Source organism: Anabrus simplex, chromosome X (assembly GCF_040414725.1).
Source record: "Anabrus simplex isolate iqAnaSimp1 chromosome X, ASM4041472v1, whole genome shotgun sequence".
Classification (NCBI taxonomy): Eukaryota; Metazoa; Arthropoda; class Insecta; order Orthoptera; family Tettigoniidae; genus Anabrus; species Anabrus simplex.
Window position 1 is genome coordinate 158454667 of NC_090279.1, and position 22419 is coordinate 158477085.

Sequence of the window (22419 nt, forward strand, 5' to 3'; positions counted from 1 at the left end):
CGCAAGGGTTGGCATTTCTGAATTACGATTTGGCGGTTAATTCAAAGTCCGATTTTTGCATCCCAACAACTTTGAATTAAAGAGGTTTTACTGTGTACATATTTCTGTAAAGTCAATACGGATCACATTGGCTGAATGGTCAGCATACTGGCCTTCGGTTCACAGGGTCCCGGGTTCGATTCCCAGCCGGGTCGGGATTTTAACCTTCACTGGCTAATTCCGATGGCTCAGGGGCTGGGTGTTTGTACTGTCCCCAACATCCCTGCAACTTACACACCACACATAACATAATCCTCCACCACAATAACACGCAGTTGCCTACATGGAGCAGATGCCGCCTACCCTCACCAGAGGGTCTGCCTTACAAGGGCTGCACCCGGCTAGAAATAGCCACATTAAATTATTTATTTATAATATGGAACAGTATGATATTCTTAAATTGCAAGGTGTTGGTTAGCAATATGGTGGGACAAAATCAGAAGCATTAAGAATTTCTCTCCAGAAAATGGAATGTCATATATTTCCTGAGTGGTACTTGGAGCATTACCACTGATTACCTTAGTGTGTGTTTGTATCCTATTAATTGGATTGCCAAATGTAAAAGGCATCTCATGGCACAACTTAGGTTTGTTTCAGCTGGGCTCCATCTGTCCATCACACTGGGTTCCACTTTACAACAGTGGAACGCATGGCTTGGGAGCTAACAGGTAAAGTTTCTTCTGCTTATTTTAATTTTGTTTTTTTGTTTTTTGTAAAACATAATTTAGTTTGTACACTTTCAGTTAATCTTTCTGTTCTTCAGGAAATAGGATTAGCTTGTCTACAACTGCCATCAAATTCTTTTATACTATCTACATTTGTGATGTGGTCCAGGAAACAATGCCACATGACGCTTGGAGGAACTTCTCAGTACAGAGAGAAACACAAGTTGGGCCAGTTTCTGGCTTTTAGCACCATCCGTTAGTTAAAATGAAATGATATTCTTCTACTGATCTTTTTCTTCTCTTGAACTTTGATTACCATTACATGGAAATTAGTTTGATATAATATATAAAATTTTACAATTAGAGAGGTAAACTTTAAAGAAAAAGTAATTCAAAATTGAGTTTCCTATTGGATGGAATAAAAACAAATTGGAAAATAATTCTGGAAGCATGTGAGCATTATTTCCACGGCTGCATCACATTTGTATAATTAACCTAGGTAAAAGTACCTTCCGTGAGCACCTTAAAATATCACCTGACTGAGCCAGGATCAAACCTGCCAACTTGGGCTCAGAAAGTTGGTCAGTACCCAACCATCTCTGCCACAGCCCTGCTATTATGACCAAGAGTTTTGCTGATGTATGTAATATACCAGGAATGGAATATTCTGTATTACAGATCTGATCGTGTTTGATATTGTTTAATTTTACCATATAATTTAGTCGTCAATAATGTTAAGTATACATTCTACGTTGATGTGATTTGTGGTCTTGAGTTTGTAACTGATGGCTATCCTTTGCTTGTGTAAAGTGCAAGTTTTATGTCACAAGTTACTGAATTCTAGAGAATACAAGAGAATTTTGTAGGTGCTGGAATTTTATCCTGCATAATTTCTTGTACATGCCAGTAAATCTGCCAGCATGAGGCTTGGTGTATTTGAGCACCTTCAGATACAGCCGGACTGAGCCGGGATCGAAACTGCCTGTTTGAACTCAGAAGGACCAATTCTCTACCACCTGAGCTGTTAGCCCAGCTCCAGAAGTAAAAATTTTGTTCCTAAATTGTTCAACTTCCTGACATGGAATCAAACCCCAATCCTTTCAAGAACACTTTTACTGTCTTGATTAGGGAGCCCATTCTTTAATTTCAAATGCGAATAGTGTACTTTGACTGAATTGAGTGTCGCTGGTTAAGTCCGGTTGGAATGGCTTATCACATAGTTGCCTGATGATTTTGTAATTCTCATCACCACCTGGGGCTTGTTGAATGAATGTACCTACTTCAAAGAAGATAAAGAATTTGTTATTGTTTACAACTGACAGATGGTTATCATTTGGTCATTCTGTAGTATTTGTTGAAACAGTACAAAAATATGCAGCACTATTGTAACTGAAACTTTGATTAATCCTTTGCACTCCAATTTCTTTTCAACATTGCTAATAGTTCATTTATTTTTGCACTTTTATCAGATAATTACCTAATTTGTAATACAATAGATTTTTCCAAACAATTAACAAAATTCGCTTAATATTTTTGAAATTAATGTGTGATTTAGTCGATAAAACAGTGTTTGAAAATGTTCAAGTCATTTATGACCTAACAACTCCCTGTGCAGCTATATTTTTCCCTGGTCTGCCCCTTATTGTGTTGAGATCTCACTGTTATGCCTGCAGCCTAACGTTTTTGCCTCCAAATTTTGAAAGAAATATATAGGAATTATTTACTTATGTGGTATTATCAACCAAGCAGACCCGGCCAACAGCTGGAAACTGCAGATGATGATGATGATGATGATGATGATGATGTGATATTATCAACCGAAAACGAGAAAGGTCTTTCAAAGTTGGTCTTGTGCCGTTTGAAAACTTGACACCTGTTTGAAAACAGACTGACTGACAGGCTGGCATGGCGACTGTGCAGGTGTCTTACGGCCAGAGTGCTAACCTTTTCCTCAGCTTCCCATGTCAAGTATCCACCACGATTGAAAAGGCCTAGAGCTTTAATTATCCTCCTCCTCTCTCTTTATCTAGCTCCTGCCAGCATTTATGGCACTTCTCCCCATTATTTTGTCCCATTCGAGGTTTCTTCTTCTTGCACCCACTTTATTGAATCTATCCACCTATTTCTAGGTCTCCCTCTCGCTCTCTTCCCCTCAAACTTCATCTGCATCATCTGGTTTGGTATTGTTTCCTCCTCCATCCTCTACATGTCCAGACCATCTTAGTTTACTTCTATCAATTCTCTCTTTTAGGTTTTCCATTCCGACTTCCTTTCTCACATCTTCATATTTCTCAATATGTCTTTCCTAGTCTTTCCTATCATACTTAGGTATTTCATTTCACTGGCTTGAATTCTACTCTCCTAAAGAGTCTTAATGTGTTTATAATATTGTCTGCAAAACCTTCTCCTGGCGGCTTGTTAGATCCTTATACAACAGCGCTACAGATTATAGGGAAAGCATAAACACCAGTGATGATAGAACAAAGTGTAGTAGGCAAGATGAGAAGTGAAGTATTTTGCCATTCCTTTCCTCACTGAACACACTCAGTGTTTTGAATATGAACTTCTATGAATGTCATTTGGAAGGTGCACAGTAGGTTACAAAGCAGCTTACTTTGTTTCAGGTTCGTGCACCACGTGTTCAATTACCGCGGTCCAACAGTGACAATCCTCCGTGGAGAGCAGGGAGTGGAGTTCTGTATAGCTGCCGACACGGAGTGGAAAGAGACGCATCAGTACTGGGGTGGGGAGGACTGCATGGTTCTCCAAATGCTCCCACAATATCACGTCATTGAAAGTAAGTCGCCCTTGAAACACCTTGGTATCTAAGTTAGGCCCACGGGTGTGAAGGTACTGGTCCTCCTATCCAGTTTTATTCCTGAACGAAACTCTCATGCTCCAGGACACTGCCCCTGCGGAGGTAGAGGTGGGATCCCTCGCAGAGACCAAGGGAAAACCAACCCTGGGCGGTAAAGAGATTATGAAAGAAAGAAGATCGAAAAACATCTGCAGTATGTTATTAGTTGGTTGAGAATAAATCTACTACATGTCGATTTAATTGTAATCTTCTACTAACACTGTTCAAAAGTGTGTCGTCCTGCTTCAATACATGTTCTGTAATGACGTGCCATTACCTGTTGTACACATTCAAAGACCCCAGGCATGCGCTATTGAGAGTACACACCCGAGCGACTAGTTCTTCCTCAAATTCAATTGGTCTAGTCCACTTTCTCGCTTTGCCCCAAACAAATGAAAACATAGTGCGGGTTGTCACAGCTCAGACCTTGCATTCCAACATCATGGCATATTTAAGAGAATATGTAATACTGATAGTGTTGAAGAATCATCATCATCATCATCGTGCAGTTCCAGTTTCCCGGGTACTGTTAATGAGCCTCTTCCACTTCTTCCTGTCCATATACAACTTGTCATGGAGAACATTATCCATTGTCCATCCTCTGGTAACTAGATCAACCTTGATCATGTCCATCCATCGGGTTTTAGGTCTTCTTGCAGGTCTTTCCCCTCCACCTGTCTTTCCAAATTTATTCTGGCTGTTCTTGTAGACTCCATCCTCATCACATGCCCGAACCACCGTAGTCTGGATGTACCGATTCGGTCTAATAGGGATGACTTTATTCCAGCTTCTTTCCTCACCTTTTTGTCTGTCCATCTTGAATTTTGATATACTCTCTATTTAACACTATGTGGGCTGAAGTGTTTTATGTCTGCACGCAGGCCAAAGATATGGTAAATTAAAACTCGTCCAGAATTATCGAACATTGGCTATAAACATTCATATGACCGTAATATTAATTACTTACCTTAAATAACCGGGCGAGTTGGCCGTGCGCGTAGAGGCACGCGGCTGTGAGCTTGCATCCGGGAGATAGTAGGTTCGAATCCCACTATCGGCAGCCCTGAAAATGGTTTTCTGTGGTTTCGCATTTTCACACCAGGCAAATGCTGGGGCTGTACCTTAATTAAGGCCACGGCCGCTTCCTTCCAACTCCTAGGCCTTTCCTATCCCATCGTCGCCATAAGACCTATCTGTGTCGGTGCGACGTAAAGCCCCTAGCAAAAAAAAAATTTACCTTAAATATTGGATGTACTCCATCGCAGAGCTGTGTAGGATTTTATAGATTTTTTTTTTTTTGCGGCAGCATGTTAGCGCGCAAAAGGCATAAGAGTCATTCCACAAATAAGTTACTACGCCAATCAAAGCCTTTATATCAGATAGTGTTGGAGGTGACCAGTCTTTGATTCGACATATTCTAGTTGGAGGTGTTGCCTGTTGTTTCCATTTGTTTCCCTGAATTACTCTTTCCTGGTGAGTTATGTCAAAATTTCAGCATAAAAAATATTGAAAAGTACTCTGTAGGCTCGGTCGCCACATCGAAATATATTGTAAATGGAATGGTACTTGAAGGTCCTGGGTTGAAGTCACTCACGCCAGTCCTTTTATCAGCTGCTTTGTTCTCCGGGGCATTTGAGTCACTCTCGCATCGAGAAGACTCGCTACCTAAAATAAAATTCTGAACTAATTTAATTGTATAAAGCCTACATGGTAAATACAAGTTTGCCATTTGATGAATTGTCTGTCCAAAAAGGACATGTTTCGACCTAGCCTAGAGGTAATAATCACCTAAAATAACACAAAGGTGAAAGACATATACAAAGACAGTGGTACATAAAAAAACTTGGATAAAATACAATCAACAAATGCAATAAAAATCTTTGTTTAAAATGTTCATAGCTGAAAATATCATCTATTCACCATTATTGATCAACGTATCACTACAGTACAGCCCTCCTTAATAAGCTAAATACTTATGACCCCTACATAAAATTCACAATTGTATCTGAAACAGATCTTTAAATTTTCTAGATCTAAAACTTAGGAGAAGGGACAACCATCTAAAATTTGAAATCTTCAGAAAACCCACCCAGACAGCCAACAAATTAGACAAGATGTGCTACACCCTGGCTCTCACAAAAAGGCCTCTTCTTATAGTATGATATATAGAGCCTTGAACATTCCTATGTCCAAGAAAGCTTATAAGAAAGAAATTGACAGAATTCTCAATAAGATAAAAAATAAACCCACCACCACATTAAAAAAAAAAGAAGAGAGAATACTGACTTTGTCACCTTCACTTTCAACAGCAATAACCTATACCAAATCTCGAACATTTTTGAAAAAATACAGAACCTCATGTCTCCTTTAGAACCAACAGCACTACTTCTAAACGTTTCTATAAAACAAACACACTTAACAAATCCAACAAACATTTGCCATCAGGGGACTACAAGTTGACGTGTAACCAGTGCAACGCTAGTTGTGTTGGACAGACTGGGAGGAATTTTCATATCCGCTACAAAGAATATTTTGATGCAGCTAAATACAGAAGTTTTTCCGCTATGAGTGAACTCTCGAAAGATCACAATCACTCATTCTCCACCATAGATAAAGATCTAAACATTCTGCATATAACTAAATCAGGAACTTTATTAAACATATTAGGCGCTGTTGTATAAAGACAGCCGGCCCGTGGTGTAGGGGTAGCGTGCCTGCCTCTCGCCCGGAGGCCCCGGGTTCGATTCCCGGCCAGGTCAGGGATATTTCTCTCGACCTGAGGGCTGGTTCGAGGTCCACTCAGCCTTCATGATTAGAATCGAGGAGGTATCTGACGGTGAGATGGCGGCCCCGGTCTCGAAAGCCCAGAATAACGGCCGAGAGGATGCGTCGTGTTGACCACACGGCCCCTCGTAATCAGCAAGCCTTCGGGCTGAGCAGCAGTCGCTGGGCAGGGGAAACCCCTTTCAAGGGCGTTAAGTGCCGTGGGTGGTGGAGGGGTATATAGACATCTGACCGGAGATCAATTTAGAACCTAGTTCGGATAAGAACTGAGATTACGACTTCGTCGCGTTCTACAAAACTGAACTTGGTTTACACATGTGTCGTTCAAATGTAATCAGAGTTCAGGAAACACTCCAAAACAAATGAAATATGAAATAGCTTTGCCCGTTGGATAATACTTAAACGGTGGGATTGACCTGTCTGTGACTGTTAACAAATGAAAGACGAATTTGCTTTGCCCCTTGGATAATGCTTACATGGTGAATTGAGCTGGCCATGGCTGTTGACAAATGAAATACGAAGTTGTTTTGCCGCGTGACTGTCGATAATATAGTAATCTCGCGAAGTAAACATGCTTTGTTTTGTAAACTTGAAACATAATTAATTAATGAAGTAGTATTATAAAACTAAGTATTAGCAACATGTTTGTATTACAGTAGACTATTGTTTATATGGTATTCACATAACCTCACTTGTGAAAAAAAATCCAGCAATTTTTAGCAGTACTATTTAACTACTAGCATTCGACATATTAATAACTCGCCTTGATATTATTAAGGTATTCTCATGCAGATAAGATACAAGGAAACACTTCGTCAAGGCTTCAGGTCTAGTTCAATGTTTAATATGAATGATGATAGAGGTTCAAGGAGATTAACCGACCACTACTTGGCAGTCAAATCTGAACTTAGATCAAGAAGAGATGATCTTAGTTTAGCGTTTATACAACGGAAAATCGATGTTCAACTTGACTGGCGGCCTTTTTCCTTGTTAAGCTCAGATCAAATGTTTTATACGACCGGGCCTTTGAAAGTATTTATATAAACCTCGATCAAAAATTCAGTCCCATCTATAATCTTAACGAAATCCAAGAAAAAATGAACATCGTGGTAGACACAGTAATTGAGAAAGATCTGAAGCAACGCACAACTAAGTCTGTCGCAACACTCATTATTGGTCTCTCCTCCCATCCTTCTACTCACTCTCCCTCACCTCACCTGCTATTTCCCCTATCCAGCACAACCTCAAAATGGTCGCTAGTCAGTGTTGAGGTCAATACCGACCCAACCTGATCTACACAAGCACAGAGCTGGAGTAAAAAGGAAGTGAGTAATATTTTGCGACTCTTCATATTAACTTTTACTTCAACTCCATTTTTTCGTTCCCACACTCAGCTCTTTGGGTTTACTTTTAGATCCTGGCTGTATTTGTATTCTCCATGAAGAAATGTTATGGATTTTAAAACTTCACTCTCTTTCTAGAAGCATGACAAATAGATAACAATTGACAGTCTTCACAGTTTTAAAGTATTCCTCCAGCCAACCAATAGTCATGATAAATACAGTTGGACTCCCACCTGATACAACTAGATTCGTCCAAGATTGAAGCTATGAACATTTTAAATATAGATTTTTTTTTTTGTATTTGTTGATTGTATTTTATCTCAACTATTTTATATATAACTGATTTGTATATGTCTTTCATCTTTGTGTTATTTTACCTTTAGGCTAGGTCAGAACATGTCCTGTGTAGCTTTTTAGACAGACATTCATCAAATGGCAAACTTGTATTTACCAGGTGGACTTTATACAATTACATTTTTAGAATTTTATCTTAGATATTTAAAGTCAGTACAGAACCAGGATGAAGTTCATTACTGGCATGCTTGACTGAACAGGTTGTAAAAAGCTAGCCGGTAGATAACACTACTCTGTTCGATGTTTCCCCTTTCATCCAGGCCTAAAAGTATTGTTTATTGCCATCTGTTGAGTTTGTTGATTACTCTTGCGCCGAAAACGCTGGATCTCTGACTATTGAATATATTAAATTCTGCCCACTAAGAGTTAAGGATGTCTTCTTTTGACCCTTAAGTGTAACCAAAACTAACTGTATTCTTTTCCAGTTTCATTTTAATGCTAAATATTGTATATTTCTCATTTACAGGAGGGCCAAAGCTACTTTATTTCAATACATCGATACGAGGATACCCCAAGGCACTTCGTGCTGGATTGGATCCTCGTAAGCCAGCCATCGATGTATGTGATGGCTTCAGTGTAATCAAGTACCTGGAAATTCCATACACACTCAACGACATTGAGGTGTGGGGTTGTGGCACGGAGCAATCCAGGTAAGAAATTGTTTGGTTTGTTCCTTTGATGGTCATTTGAATGTTAGAAGAATGTTCTCCTAAAATTTCTTGATCAGCATGTTGTGTGATCACTTCATTATTCGTAGAAGCTTTCAGAAATGAGGAGTTATTTATCTTTTCTTTTGCTTTGGCTCTACTTTTAACTGGTGCTGATCTGCTTATCAGCAGCATCATGACAGAACAAATGCAGAAGTCTTGTTGTTTTACAACTCTCACCTCCCAATACAAGTACAGTGGAACCGCGATTCTCCGTTTTTGGAGGGACCCCCGAAAAAAACGTACAACACGGGAATACGGAAAATCCGGGAATGAATGAACCATGAACAATTTGGCTGAACATCACAAAAAAAAAAATGTATACTTAAAATCTTACAAACACCCCTAAATCAAACCAAACTAGAGCCCCAATCGGCCTTCCCCCTACCAAGCAACCGCTGCTTGGTCCGAACGCCTACAGATTATGAGGTGACGCATGGTCAGTCGTTGGGGTGCAAAAATCAAACTTTGAATTACGAGATTTCGAATTAACTGCCAGTTCGTAATTCAGAAATGCCAACCCTTGCCACGTCACCAAATATTCTAAGACCCGTTACTGCATGCAATTACCGTATTTCACGGCATAATCGTCGCACTTTTTATACCAAAATTTTCGAAAAAAATTGTAGGGTGCGACCATTATACGATGAATATTTAATACCAGTATTTGTATTACTCAAAAAATGTATTTATAACTAAATGGTATTTGATACAAATTTAAGATGCACGTAATACTCGCGTTTATACATCAAAATAATTAAAATAGTCTAAAACAAAATTCATAATTTTTCGCAACAATTCGGCGAACGTTTTTCCAACCTGAAAATAAAAATGAACGTATTAAGTTAATTTGTCATTAATTTGAGTATTAAAGTTAAAATATTACACTTGCAAAAAAATATCGCTTTGTTGTGAAATGCGGACTTACCGGTACGCAATTTATTCCAAATCTTCGGTGTCGCTATCGCAGGTTTCGCTATCTGATACGCCGTCCTCGCCTCTGTTAATACCAGTATCAGATTCTTCGTCTCCCTGCCACACTGCGTCATCTTCGGAACCGTCTAGTGCATTCGAAATCCCAGTCCTTTTGAAGCTCTTGGAGACTAGTTCAGGTGGTATAAGATCCCAACTCTTCTTCACCTACGAGCATAACAAGTCCAAGGGTGGACGCCTGATATTTCCGGCGGGCGTCAATTGCTGATCGCCGCTCATCATCCACTCGTTGTAAAATCGACGTAAGTGGTCTTTAAAGGGTTTATTAACACATACGTCTAGTGGCTGCAAAGCAGATGTTAGGCCACCAGGAATGACTATCTGTCGTGTCTTATTTGTAGTGAGAATTTGCTTCACTTCGTTCGTTCACGAGGTGACCTCGGAAACTATCTAAAACAAGCAGAGCTGGTTGTTTTAGTAGTGCACCAGGTCTTCTATTCCACACAGTTTTAACCCAGTCCAGCATGAGTTCTACGTCCATCCAACCCTTTGGTTGCACTCGTACATGAATTCCACGTGGAAACTGTATATTCTTAAGCATCGTTTTCCTCTTGAAAATGATGTAAGGCGGCAACTTTCTCCCGTCAGCTGTAATGGCTAGCATTGCCGTGCATCACAACTTCTCACTACCGCTGGTTTTCATTAATACACTCCGTGATCCTTTTAGCGCAATAGTGCTGTTGCGAGGCATATCAAAAAAGATTGGAGTCTGATCGGCATTACCGATTTGAGAAAGCAAGTACGAAGTTTCCTTGCGCAAACGTATGACAAATCGGTGAAAATTTACAATCTTGTCCGTGTAATCAGCAGGCAACTTTTGGCTTAGTGTTGTTCTCCTTCGCACTGACAGATTGTGTCGTCGCATGAACCCCTTAATCCACCCACGAGTCTCCTTAAACTGAGTTACCGGTATGTTGTGTTTGCGCGCTACCTCCTGTCCCTTAATTTGTAACATTTCATATGATACACTGCAGCCATTGTTACGTATTTCACTGACGTACCTAAACACTTCTTCGTCAATTATAGGAAACTTCCCTGTTTTAGGACCTCTAAACGCGCGTCTAGAAGGGTTTGTGCTTTTTAGCTTGTTTTTTACTGTCCGCCAGTCACGCACCAACTTTTCACTCACAGAAAATTTTCTTTCTGCAACTCTGTTCCCGTGCTGTTCAGCGAAGGCAATTACGCTTAGCTTGAAGCCCGCAGAATAGTTTCTATATTTACCCATAATCGCTTATAAATGCTTCACACGTTAATGTTTTGCGATATAAATGACTTTCCGTAATTGTTCACTATTAAAACAAATTATTTCTGCAAACACCCAAAACACAAATTAAAAACTTAAATTCTCACGCACACGTGTCTACAGTAATCACGTAAATCTGAAACAAATAAATGCATCTGTGATCTGTCCATTCCAGAGCAGCCAATACTGTTAGGCAGCAAGGAAGCATGCAACAATTTATCAGTTTAGCTCGTTGGTTGCGACACACTACTGCGCTTGCGCAAAGCTCGCAAACCGGAGCTCTAGCTAGCGCGGTGTAGATCTACTGTATAGTTGACTGTATTCTGAGATGTCAGTAACAAACATTCATTTTTTTCAATTTCTTTTAAACATACGGTAATTAGGTTAATATTTCTTCCCAGTTATTGATGATTTTACATTACATTACTGACGAGTTTATAAAATAAAACTTTAATAGCATTGGATAATAATTATCTTGACTGCTTGGATAAAAGTTTTCATCCCATGCCCGGACACTTATGACGTAGTAGTAAGATAAGAGTCTAGCGATGACAACTGAGACATCGTAAATAATTCGGCTGAATAATTCCGTGGAAATCTGCGTTATTGTCTTGGATTTCACTTCGTGCGCAATAACACAGGAGCCGGCCCCATGGTGTAGGGGTAGCGTGCTTGCCTCTTACACGGAGGCCTCGGGTTCAATTCACGGCCGGGTCAGGGAATTTTACCTGTATCTGAGGGCTGGTTCGAGGTCCATTCAACCTACCTAGCCGGTATTTCCTGGCGACGTTGCCGATAAGCGATAACTTACAGCCTTACATATTTCAAATGGGAACTCATAATATGTAGGTGGTGAATAAATAGTACACTGTCTCGCGACCACGTTGTCAAAGTGCCGATAGCCTACCGGTAAGCATAATATGTAGGTGGTGAATAAATAGTACACTGTCTCGCGACCACGTTGTCAAACTTCCGATAGTCTACCGGTAAGCCATGCGTCGTACATATACCGGTATTATTTATTTATACGTTGTGCAACATGTCGCAAACGTGACTGTGTTGCCAAATTGCCCATAAACCATACACGTATTTAAATTGCGCATTCATGTGCAACTTACGTTGCAGTTCCATTTACCTTTTAACCAGATTAGTGAACAAAATTTGGACGTGCAACGATTATGTAATTAAAGGTTTAAAGTCCGATTTTTGTATTGAAAATAAAGGATGCGACGATTACGCGGTGGCGACGATTATGCCGTGAAATACGGTAACCATGATTCACAGTTTTAACACATTGGAGACGGCCATATTCGAATGTGCTACTCTCCAGAAATCGCAGGATTTTTAATGGTTTTTAAAATGTTTTCAATGCTAGGGCAAGCCATGATATAACAACTTTTGGAATATTTAGAAAGATTATACTTTCTTCTATACAAGAATGATTTTTAATTATCATAATAGTGCACCAATTTTTAAATATAAATTTATGAAGATAATGTTTTACAAACGAAAAAACAAATCTGACACATCTATGGATGCCAGTTCGGTTAATATTTTGAAATCTGTCTAATGTTGTGGACACATCTACTGAAACACACTAATACAGATTCTAACCTAATTGGTCAATTGGCACCGGTATCCTAGTTTACAACCAGGAATTTGCTTTCCTACTGTTCGTTGTTTTACTACGGGTTTGCATCGAGTTGCTGCAGGTTGTCATCTGTACATGGGAAACACCCACTTTTTTAGGAAACGGTATAAAACAGTATTACAGAATCCACTTCTGGAAGCTGTATAAAACTATGTTACACTTCACACCAATTTGAAATAAGCTCATTATCTATATTTACTGCCTGAAGCGCCAGAATCATCATGTTTACTTAGTGTGTAATTGTCATCCTCATTTTCAGAATTCGTGTCTTCCATAAGAACATCCATAATGGATTTGTTGTTTAAATTTCGTACAATTGAATTACACAAACAAGCCTGCCTCTCGAACACACTCTCTTCCTGTCGGCATGTACCATACGTACTTTTCCACCCATTACACAACTGAGAGTCAACGATGACGCAGTCCCCGTTTATTCTGGAACGTGGCTGTGTTATCAATGCCTTGAAAGAAGAGCTCTCGACTTATGGTCATAACTAGTACATTGTATTCTTGTAGAAGCATTCAACAGTATCCTAGTGAAGTCAAAGCTCGTTGAAACGGCAGCTACTATTTTTTTAGCTGTAGTGAAAACTTGCCCGTAGATTCTCTGAGCTCTGTCAGCAGCAGTGAAATAGTGCGCCCGTAGTTTCTACGAGCGGCGTCTCCAATGTGTTAAAGCTTTCATATGCCATGGAAAGAAACTATTTCCGAAATGTATCCAATGAGGTGCATTTACATAATTCAAATAATGCCCTTGGATAAATCTCTGGCAAGCATAACCTCACGCAACGAAAGAAAAACAACACAAGATTCAAAGACAAGGGTTAATTATTTTAACTCCCTTGTGCAAATGCTTTATTTTTTGGATTATTGTACTGTTTGCATTTTTTAAAATGCTTTGTACTTGCACAGAAAGTGCCCAACCCCCTTAAAACATCATGGCTTATCAAACTTTCCTATGGCGAGGGGAGGAAGTCTCTCGCTTCCATGTGCATTGCAACACAGTGCGACAACTCCCACCATTGTACGATTTCACGGCTGGCACTTCTCTCCTTTAAAACCCTAAATTTGTTTGGGTTTGGCATTAAAAGAACAAAGCAGTTTCATCGGAATTGACAATATTGTTTGGTGCGTACAAACTGATTATATGAGCCATGCTTTTTCGCCACCTGTCGGCATCGCTGGTGGTCGCGGATTCTGTTTCGGCGCACACTGCCTGCTACTTGATATTGTGGTGTTCCTTAAAACACTGAATACAAAAGAATTACGATTTCACTCAAACTTAGCAACTGTGAAGCACACTGTAGACACACCGAAGTGAGTGAAAGTGCAGAAAGCTACCCCTGCACGTTCCGTAAGGCATGTTCTGTCATGACGGGGGTAGGGTTTTTTTTTAAATGTAAAGGAAGTTTTGAATTAAAAGTCTGAATTTTGGTAATGGGACTGACATTCTTCTTTGAATTAAACCATTTAAATAACATGCTGAACCGTACCTTGTTTTTCCGGGAACGAGAGCTTCTTCGAATTAGACAGGATTTTGAATTCACCAATTTTGAATTATCGAGGTTCTACTGTACAAGTAATGTGGAGACAATTAAAAGTTAAATCACTAAACTTTGCTCACAATTTCTTGGTATTTTAGAGAGGCCCAACTGGAAGTCAAGAAATGGGAAGTGAAGCAGGCAGAGAGACAGCGGCAGGTGAAGTTGCGGTCTGAGGACTGGCTGGACCATCCAGACCGCTACCTGTTGGAGTTAGCTGGACGACAGACTTACGCCTCGTCAAGTGATGCCCAATCATCCAGCTAGTACAAAGACTGCTTATTATAGGGTACAAAATTTAGTCTCTGTAAGCTGCTGCACTAAATAGTTTCTTCTTGTTCATCCAAAATAGAACAAATTTGATCTCAAGATGATTATTTTAATAGGATTTTTCTTTCTCTTTTCAAAATGAAAGGATTCTGTTTATCCTAGCCAACATTTTGGATCAGTCAGTTGATATTAATTAATTATGCTGATATCATGAATATTATTTGCACATACTGGGGATAAATGATTGCTTTATGTGCATTTATTCTATATTTTTTAAGACAAAGCTGCTTTTAACTCTCTTGAAATATGTCTTACATGTATTTCATGAGAATTGGGTGACTTTGCATCTTACTCTCCTTTATGAAATTCTGCACACGAATATCTACAGAGACTGCATTTTAAAATAAATAGACTTTATATGAGATTGAAATATATCTCAAGGCCATAGTATCATCATTATGTTAAATAAAGTTATTTTTCCCTATGCCAGGGTGCATTATACTTAAAATTGAAGTATAGATTGACGAAGAAATAAGGTACATTTCTGATTTGCTACTGACCAAATTATTATGTAATATGTTCGAGACTGTCACTGGCAGCTCTGCGACTTACGTGATTTGGTAAGTGGTCGAGAATCCTTTCCCGGGCAGTTGGTTGTTTATTCTGTCATCTTAGACCCTGATGTTTCATTGCGTACTTCAATTGTTTTCAATCTCAATAATATGTTAGAATAGACAAAATGATGATAGTTGACTCTGATGGGAAAAAACATTTATATACAATGGAATGCTTTACTGCCTGACACACAAAATTGACTTGCTGGTACAGATCGTAGTTATGATTCAAAGAGCCTAAGTGCACCATCTTATCTTTTGTCCAAGCAAACTTCCTTTGGTTGTTCTTTAGTCATAATGGCTTTCATCTGTTTTCTCTGCTAGCTCCATTATGGTTATACTGTCACATAATAAAACTAATGGCCTATGTGGCAATTTTCCTATTGAAGTCCAAACCTGCCCTATTTTAAAGAAAATATTATATAACTTGCCTGCTTATTTGGGACTCTCTTCGAAACTGGTTATCTGCTCTTCTTTGGATAAGCATTGACAAACAAGTGATATTGTCAGGACTAAGGTTATTTGAACATCTAAGGGTTTGACTACCAGCATTGAACAAGTAGTTGAAGTTTTTTTGGGATATTTTGTGAGACTTATGAGATTATGACAGGTGGTTGATTTTTTTTTTTAGCAATATCTTCGAGTTGATTCTTACTCGTTTAAAATATATGTTAAATTAGTTTCTGCACTGTCAAATCTTGCTTAATTTCGTTGTAACTATCTTACAGTGCAATTGACATGAATTTAATTACCTATCAAATATTTACATAATATTTCTACACTGTTATCCAGTCTAGGCCCTGGATACACTATTCTGTCCTGTTAATTGTAATGGCCAGCAGCACATACGTGTCGAAAACCAGGAGGAATTTGATAATTTTAAGTCAATCCTGCTTAGAAATTAACAGAAACAATGAATTATTTCCATTACATTTGCTTTAATTTTTTAAACTGATCACTTAGCACAAAATTTCTTCAGGTCTTACTAATATTCCCCAGAATCCGTCATTGTAATAATGTGCTGACAATTTCAGACTCAAGAAATTAATAGCTGAATAATCCTTTTGATTGTAAATTCAAGCTGTCAACATTCCACATCACACAGTTTGAGTTATGGAAGTATAAGTACTAATTGTATTCTACTGTTAGGTCAAGGGAACTGCCGCTGCTGTAATTCTGAACTAAGAAGCAGACTAAGACAGCAAAATTGAAATCTGTTGAGTTGTTTTCGCAAAGTTTCCATTACTGGAAGACAATTTAGCAAATTATATGTATATAGATGTGGATTAGAAATTCAAAAGCAAGTACTGGTGCAAAGAAAATGGTCTGTTATACTTAAAGACTGAAGGGTTTTATGAAAGTTAATCCCCTCGCTTGTAAATCTCCATTTTGTGTGTCAACCGAACCGCAAGAGATCTCGAAAATTACTCTGCAAAAAATTATACATATTACAGGTTCAACATAAGCCTATTCACATTCCACTTCCATTGTCATGCTAAAGTATTTCGATGATCTTCATGTAACATGCCTTTTCCTCCATTGTTGGCTGTCATTATGGCAAATACTGTTCAATCTTACACCAGATGAAAAAGAAACCTGTTGGGCATTGTGAATGTCTGTCCATCTCTCAGCGTCATATAGCCACGGCTTTCTTCTGCGTCCAGCTTCATGACGGCACTCTTTTTTCCCTAATAATATAAGCGGTAAAATGTGGCATTTGTTTCCTCGAATAATGTCAGCAAAGTATTCCACTTTCCAACAGTTTATCCATTTTAGTAGCTCTCACCTAACTCTTGTTCTTTGAAATACAGCAGAATCTGAGATTTTTGGGGGTCCATAAGTCAGGGAATAATCATCCACAGACCCACATTTAGTCAACCTGTCATTTGTGGGTTTCGGGTATTATTATTGTGATGTCTTGAGGTAATGCCAGTAATACAGGAACTATTGGCTACAACCTAGAAAGGTGTTTCAGACCTGCGTCCTTCAGATTTGACCTCGGGGATTGTTTTTCTTTTTATGCATAGTGAAGAATTGTTCTCTAGGTACTTCTTGATAGAATCAAAGAAAGTTAAAAATAATAATATTATTCAGAGTTAACTCTGTGTTTTGTGAAATATTTCCCATTACTGAGTACTGGACTGTAAATCTGGGAGTTTTAATTTGTATGATCTCTTTCACATATATGTAGTCAGGGAAAAGGGCTCTGTGAATACATCGAACATGAGAGGCTACAGTCAGGACTACCTTGCCCTGTGTGAGCATGGGTTCAAGAGCTGCAACTTTACTCTGACATGGTGACTTGTTTTCTCAGCTAGAGCAGCCCTGTTTATAGATTTGTGCGATGGACATTCCGTTTCATGACGATTCTCCACAACAATATTTTTCTTTTCTCCAAAAATGTGTGAAAAACGTTTCATAGATTAGTGCATTGAAATTGAATGAAAACTTGAATTTCCTGACTTTGGTCCAATTTGCATTCTTTTTTTCCTAATCGTAAGGTTGTGTTTCTTATTTTGTTCTAAGTATTTAGTGCATCAGCTTACCTCTGTCTGTGTTTCCAGGAATTAATGAGTATGGCACTGTTTGTTTTGACTCTGCAACTGTGGGTTGCTCTGAATAAGGTAACATGTTCCATGTGCCTGGAAGTACTTGACATTTTTTTATACTGTTATTATTGGATGGATTGTTACCCACTTATGGCTGCAATGCAAACAGATTGGCTGTTAGACATTTAGAATATTAATTGACCTTAATTGCCAACAAGATTCGCAGTAGTATAAAAGTATGTAAACAAGTACATATCTGAGTTGAAATGTTGATTTGATGAAAAATTGTGAGAAACATATTGAAACATCTTTGACTGTTTGGTTCTGAGAAATTCTTTTGCTGTATTCTTCTCTAGTGCACAAATATTTTTATGGGGATAATATTTTAAGTAAGAAGATTTTGGTGTAGAATGGGAGTTTTAGTGCCTTCATTGAGATAGCTCATAGATATTATATTTTCATGAATCAGAGAAGAAGTGAGGGTTCATGCTTTTGATTGATTGGCAAGTGCGTATTGTATAGGGAATTGTGGGGGTGCTGCAGGTGGAGAGAGGATGGTTTTATGGCTGACCATGATTAAAATTTGAATTTGAACCCTTTGGTACATACCTGACCTGAAAAGTTAATGGATCACTTGAATTTTCAAAGGAAAAAAGCATGTTATATTGTAAAATATTTATTTTAATATTTACATTGATTATTTTCATGAAAATTTATGAAGAATTATCTAAGTAATGTTATCTGTCTCTTATTGCTAACCTTAGTTACTTATATCATTTTTACATGGAAATAATCAGTATAAATAATAAAACAAATGTTTCATGATTTAACATGCGTTTTTCCTTTGAAAATTTAAGTGATCTATTAATTTTGCCAGTCACTGTATATATTTACTAAAGATATTTAACAAACACTTCCCCTACTTGAGCGTTGCCTAAAAGACAAAGTATGACAAAACAGTGATAATATTCCATAAAGTCGAAGAGATTAGAAAGAATTCGACGACAAAGCGTCTTTGTGATAGTAGTGAACAGTCAACTATAACGTGCCTCTAATAGGCTTCTCTTGTCACGTTTCATATATCTATCTCAGCCTACAGCAATTAGCCTGTAGTTTCCCATAGCCAAGGAACATTATGTGTAATTCCAAGGCAGTATATTCTCTTTTAAGGGTCCCAGACATATATTTCCTTTTACTTGCTCCACTGTTTCTTTTCAGCGTTCCCTAAGTGTTCACTTATGGAATGAAAAATTATAACTAGTGTTAAATTTGCACCACTAGAGGATACTATCAACAATTTTCACCGTAATCCATCCAGCTGTACCATGCTCGACATACAAGCCCTCTGGGCCATGTGCTCAAAATGCTCCTGTAATACATAAAAGCACAGTTATCTAGCAAACTGTTAGTTACAAAGAAAATGTATGTGGACAGTCTTTAAAAGAAATTTCATTCTATATTCCGCATGTATACACCTTTTTTGATGTAACTGACAGAGTATCGATTGTGTTGTGTATTGGATAAAGCATGCCGCCCTGCACACAACAGAATATTTTCCTAGAAGAGGCATGTGAACTTTCCTGTAGAAAATGAAATTCTTAGTAGACTCATTGGTCTGCATTCTTTTAATAGGTCGAACTTTTTTTTTTTTTTTTTTTATCTACCTATTCCCATAGCTATTATTATTATATATAGCGTGTAATAATCTGGAAGAATTAAGCTTTGTTATGGTGAAAGCATTACTGAGTTGATTGAGTGTACAAACTAGCTCACAAGCTTTCTTTCATTATATTGTTGGTACAGACTGATGGAGGAACTATAGAAAGGTGTGGCTCGATCTAGCCTGACAAGATGGCATATCATTTCATTCTTATGTTCAAAGTAGACACAAATTGGACCCTGAAAGCTCCACCTTGGTTTCCTTTCTCTGTCTGTAGGTCCCCTCTACATAAAGCATCCCATCTATCCCCTCTGGCGCACTTACTAGTCTGCACAGTTGCCTACCATTGGACTTCAGTTTTTTTTTTTTTTTTTCTCATGTTCTTAATAAACAGAACACCTTGAAAAACTAGAGATAGGAAGTTCATATCACAGGACATGTTCATTAGTGTTTTCTGCAGAAACAATTAGCATTTCAGTCACCTATGTTCAGCATGTGTCCTGTTGCCTAGCAGGCACTGGATCCTCCATGGGCACCGATAATTTGTTCCATGCCTGATGGCATCGACGCGTATAAGGCGTGAATGGCATCCTGGGGTATAGCCATCCATGCTGCATTCGCCTGATTTCACAGTTCATCTTTGGTGGTTGTCATTGGGTCACAGCGCCACACCCGTCATTTCACCATATCCCACACATTTTTTATTGGCGACAAGTCCGGTGATCGGGCGGGCCAGGGCAACAGTCTGACATCCTGTGACAACAAAAAGGCACATGTTCTTCATGCAGCAACATGTGGTCACGCATTGTCCTGCTGAAGTACGGCGTCTGGGGTTTCGTGCAGAAAGGGTATGGCTACGGGTCGCAGGATGTCATTCACGTAGGTCAAACTGGTCACAGTGCCCTGGACACGCACCAGCTATGATTTATGGTTGTACCCAATAGCATCCCACACTATAAGGCCTTGAGTTGGTGCTGTATGTCTTGTGTGAATACAGTCAATCTGATGCCTCTCCCCCTCTCTGCAGCAAACTAAAATGCAGCCATCATTTTCAAACAAACAGAACCTGAATTCATCCGAAAACACTATCTGCTGTCATTCCTGTCCCCAGTGACGTCGTTCCATACACCCAATGCACTCTAGCATGTTAATACGCATTAGTCGAAGGCAGGCAGAGAAGTGGACGACGTGCTGGTAACCCAGACCATAATAAACTCCAACGCACTGTCACTCCTGATAGTGTATGATGTGTTATACTGTACAACTGTTGCGCCAGAGCTGAGGACGACGTAGATCTGTCCTGCAATACCATTCAGATGAGGTGTTGATCTTCTTGGGGGGTGGTCTGTGTGATGCGACCAGACACATCTCGTCGTGTTCTGTGGCTTTCTGTGAACCGTTCTGTACACACCCCTTGCACTCTTTCAAACTCACTCATTTAACGGTAGGGTTCTCGCATATGTCGGCGAAGCATCCTGCACATATGCTGAAGTCACACCGATCCATTACCTTCAGTTTATAGCGACAACAAGAGTCGCAGGCACATTTTACCAGCCGGTGGTGGTGCGCCGAGATATCAATGTGGACCTTGAACCTGAGGGCCAACATGGTTCAAATACTAATCATTTCTTCAGAACGTACTAATGCACAGGTCCTGTGAATATGAACTTCCTATCTCTAGTGTGATTGGATTTGACTTCTAGTCTGAGAAACTAAAGTAAATTTGTATTTGCAAATGTTGATCATGATTGTTGTGGAGGGAGTTATGTAGTTTCATCTCTGTATGTGATTCCTAGTTGAAAAGGTAAAATAATGTGCACTATTAAATATGATGTATGGTTTTAAAACAAATTCAGTCTTGTTTATTGTACTGCTATACTTCTGACTGCCAAACGGGAACAAAATCCATGTAATTTAGCCAATTATAGTAAATTAAATTAATCTATTCGATGTCTTTAAAGGAAGTTGCAACGAAGGATCGAGAATGATGATGTGATATGGAAATACAGATCACTCTGTTCACTGTTGCCATATTTCCTTCTTCCTAGCTAGTAAGGCTATTTAGACTGTATATGGTTATCTGTGAAGTATTATTTTATCACACAATATGTTACGGCACACATCTGACTTAATAGCAAGAAATAAATTTATTTTATCGTATATTTTTCTAGATCATCAGAAACAACAGTTGTAATTTTAGTATGTTACCATGAGGCCTTTTCCTTCTTCATGCCTTGAATGTAAATAGATCTTCTGTGGGAAACCTTTTGCACCATAGCATGAGAGAGAATTTTGAATACCATAAATCAGAGCAGTCAACAATTTTGCTTCTTATAAGGTAATACTATCATCATCTCCAAACATTTGCAGCAGTAAGCCAAGTACAATACTTCATGACCCTTTTCCATTTCAGGCTCTGGTGTTTTAATTTTTTCTGTCCCCATGTTGCTTTTCCCCGTTGTGAAGCAAATTTTGCAAATGGCAATCTTTTCCAAGTCTATTTTTAGAGGGCATTAATTAAATACAGTTTCCCATTGAAGAAAATGAAAGACTGGATATTTTATTTGCAAAGCCTAATTTGAAATATTTTCTGTTGTAAGTTCAATTGCGTTACAGAAAACTCCTTAACTGAGAGGATTCTAGAGGAGGAAAAAACATTCGTTAATATCTGCAAATCTCTCACACCTGTGTCAGAAACTCAGAAAACAAATAAAACAAATACTGTACCCATAATGCATACTGTTAAAACAACCTGTGTGTTCTTCACACCTGTGTCAGAAACTCAGAAAACAAATAAAACAAATACTGTACCCATAATGCATACTGTTAAAACAACCTGTGTGTTCTGACAACTCTCAGCACGTGGCACCGGGCTAAAGTGCGGGAGCGCTGTTTTGCCACGTGTTCCAGTTGGTGTTTGTACTATCGCAATCAATCAATCCCTCTCGCTCTGTGCTAGGCGCTGTGGAAAATACACAGAAATCAGGTGGTGGTGATGATGATGATGATGATGATGATGATGCTTGTTGTTTTTAAGGGGCTTAACATCTAGGTCATTGGCCCCAACAGGAATCAGGAGAGCATTAGCGCAATATTAAAGATTGTTCATATTAGTCCAAGGTGTCTCAGCAGTAATATTATCGGCTTAA

General features: G+C 38.8%; 1 protein-coding gene across 1 annotated transcript in view; it reads left to right on the forward strand.

The window, feature by feature from the left end:
- Positions 1-14458, forward strand: part of LOC136886851 (uncharacterized) — a 65368-nt gene extending 50910 nt beyond the window's left edge. Inside the window, exons 7-10 of the mRNA XM_067159701.2 lie at positions 637-707; positions 3329-3501; positions 8509-8692; positions 14279-14458. Coding sequence (XP_067015802.2) covers positions 637-707; positions 3329-3501; positions 8509-8692; positions 14279-14444 — 594 coding nt within the window. The 3' untranslated portion in view covers positions 14445-14458. The remainder of the gene's footprint in view (positions 1-636; positions 708-3328; positions 3502-8508; positions 8693-14278) is intronic.
- The last annotated feature ends 7961 nt before the right edge of the window (positions 14459-22419 follow it).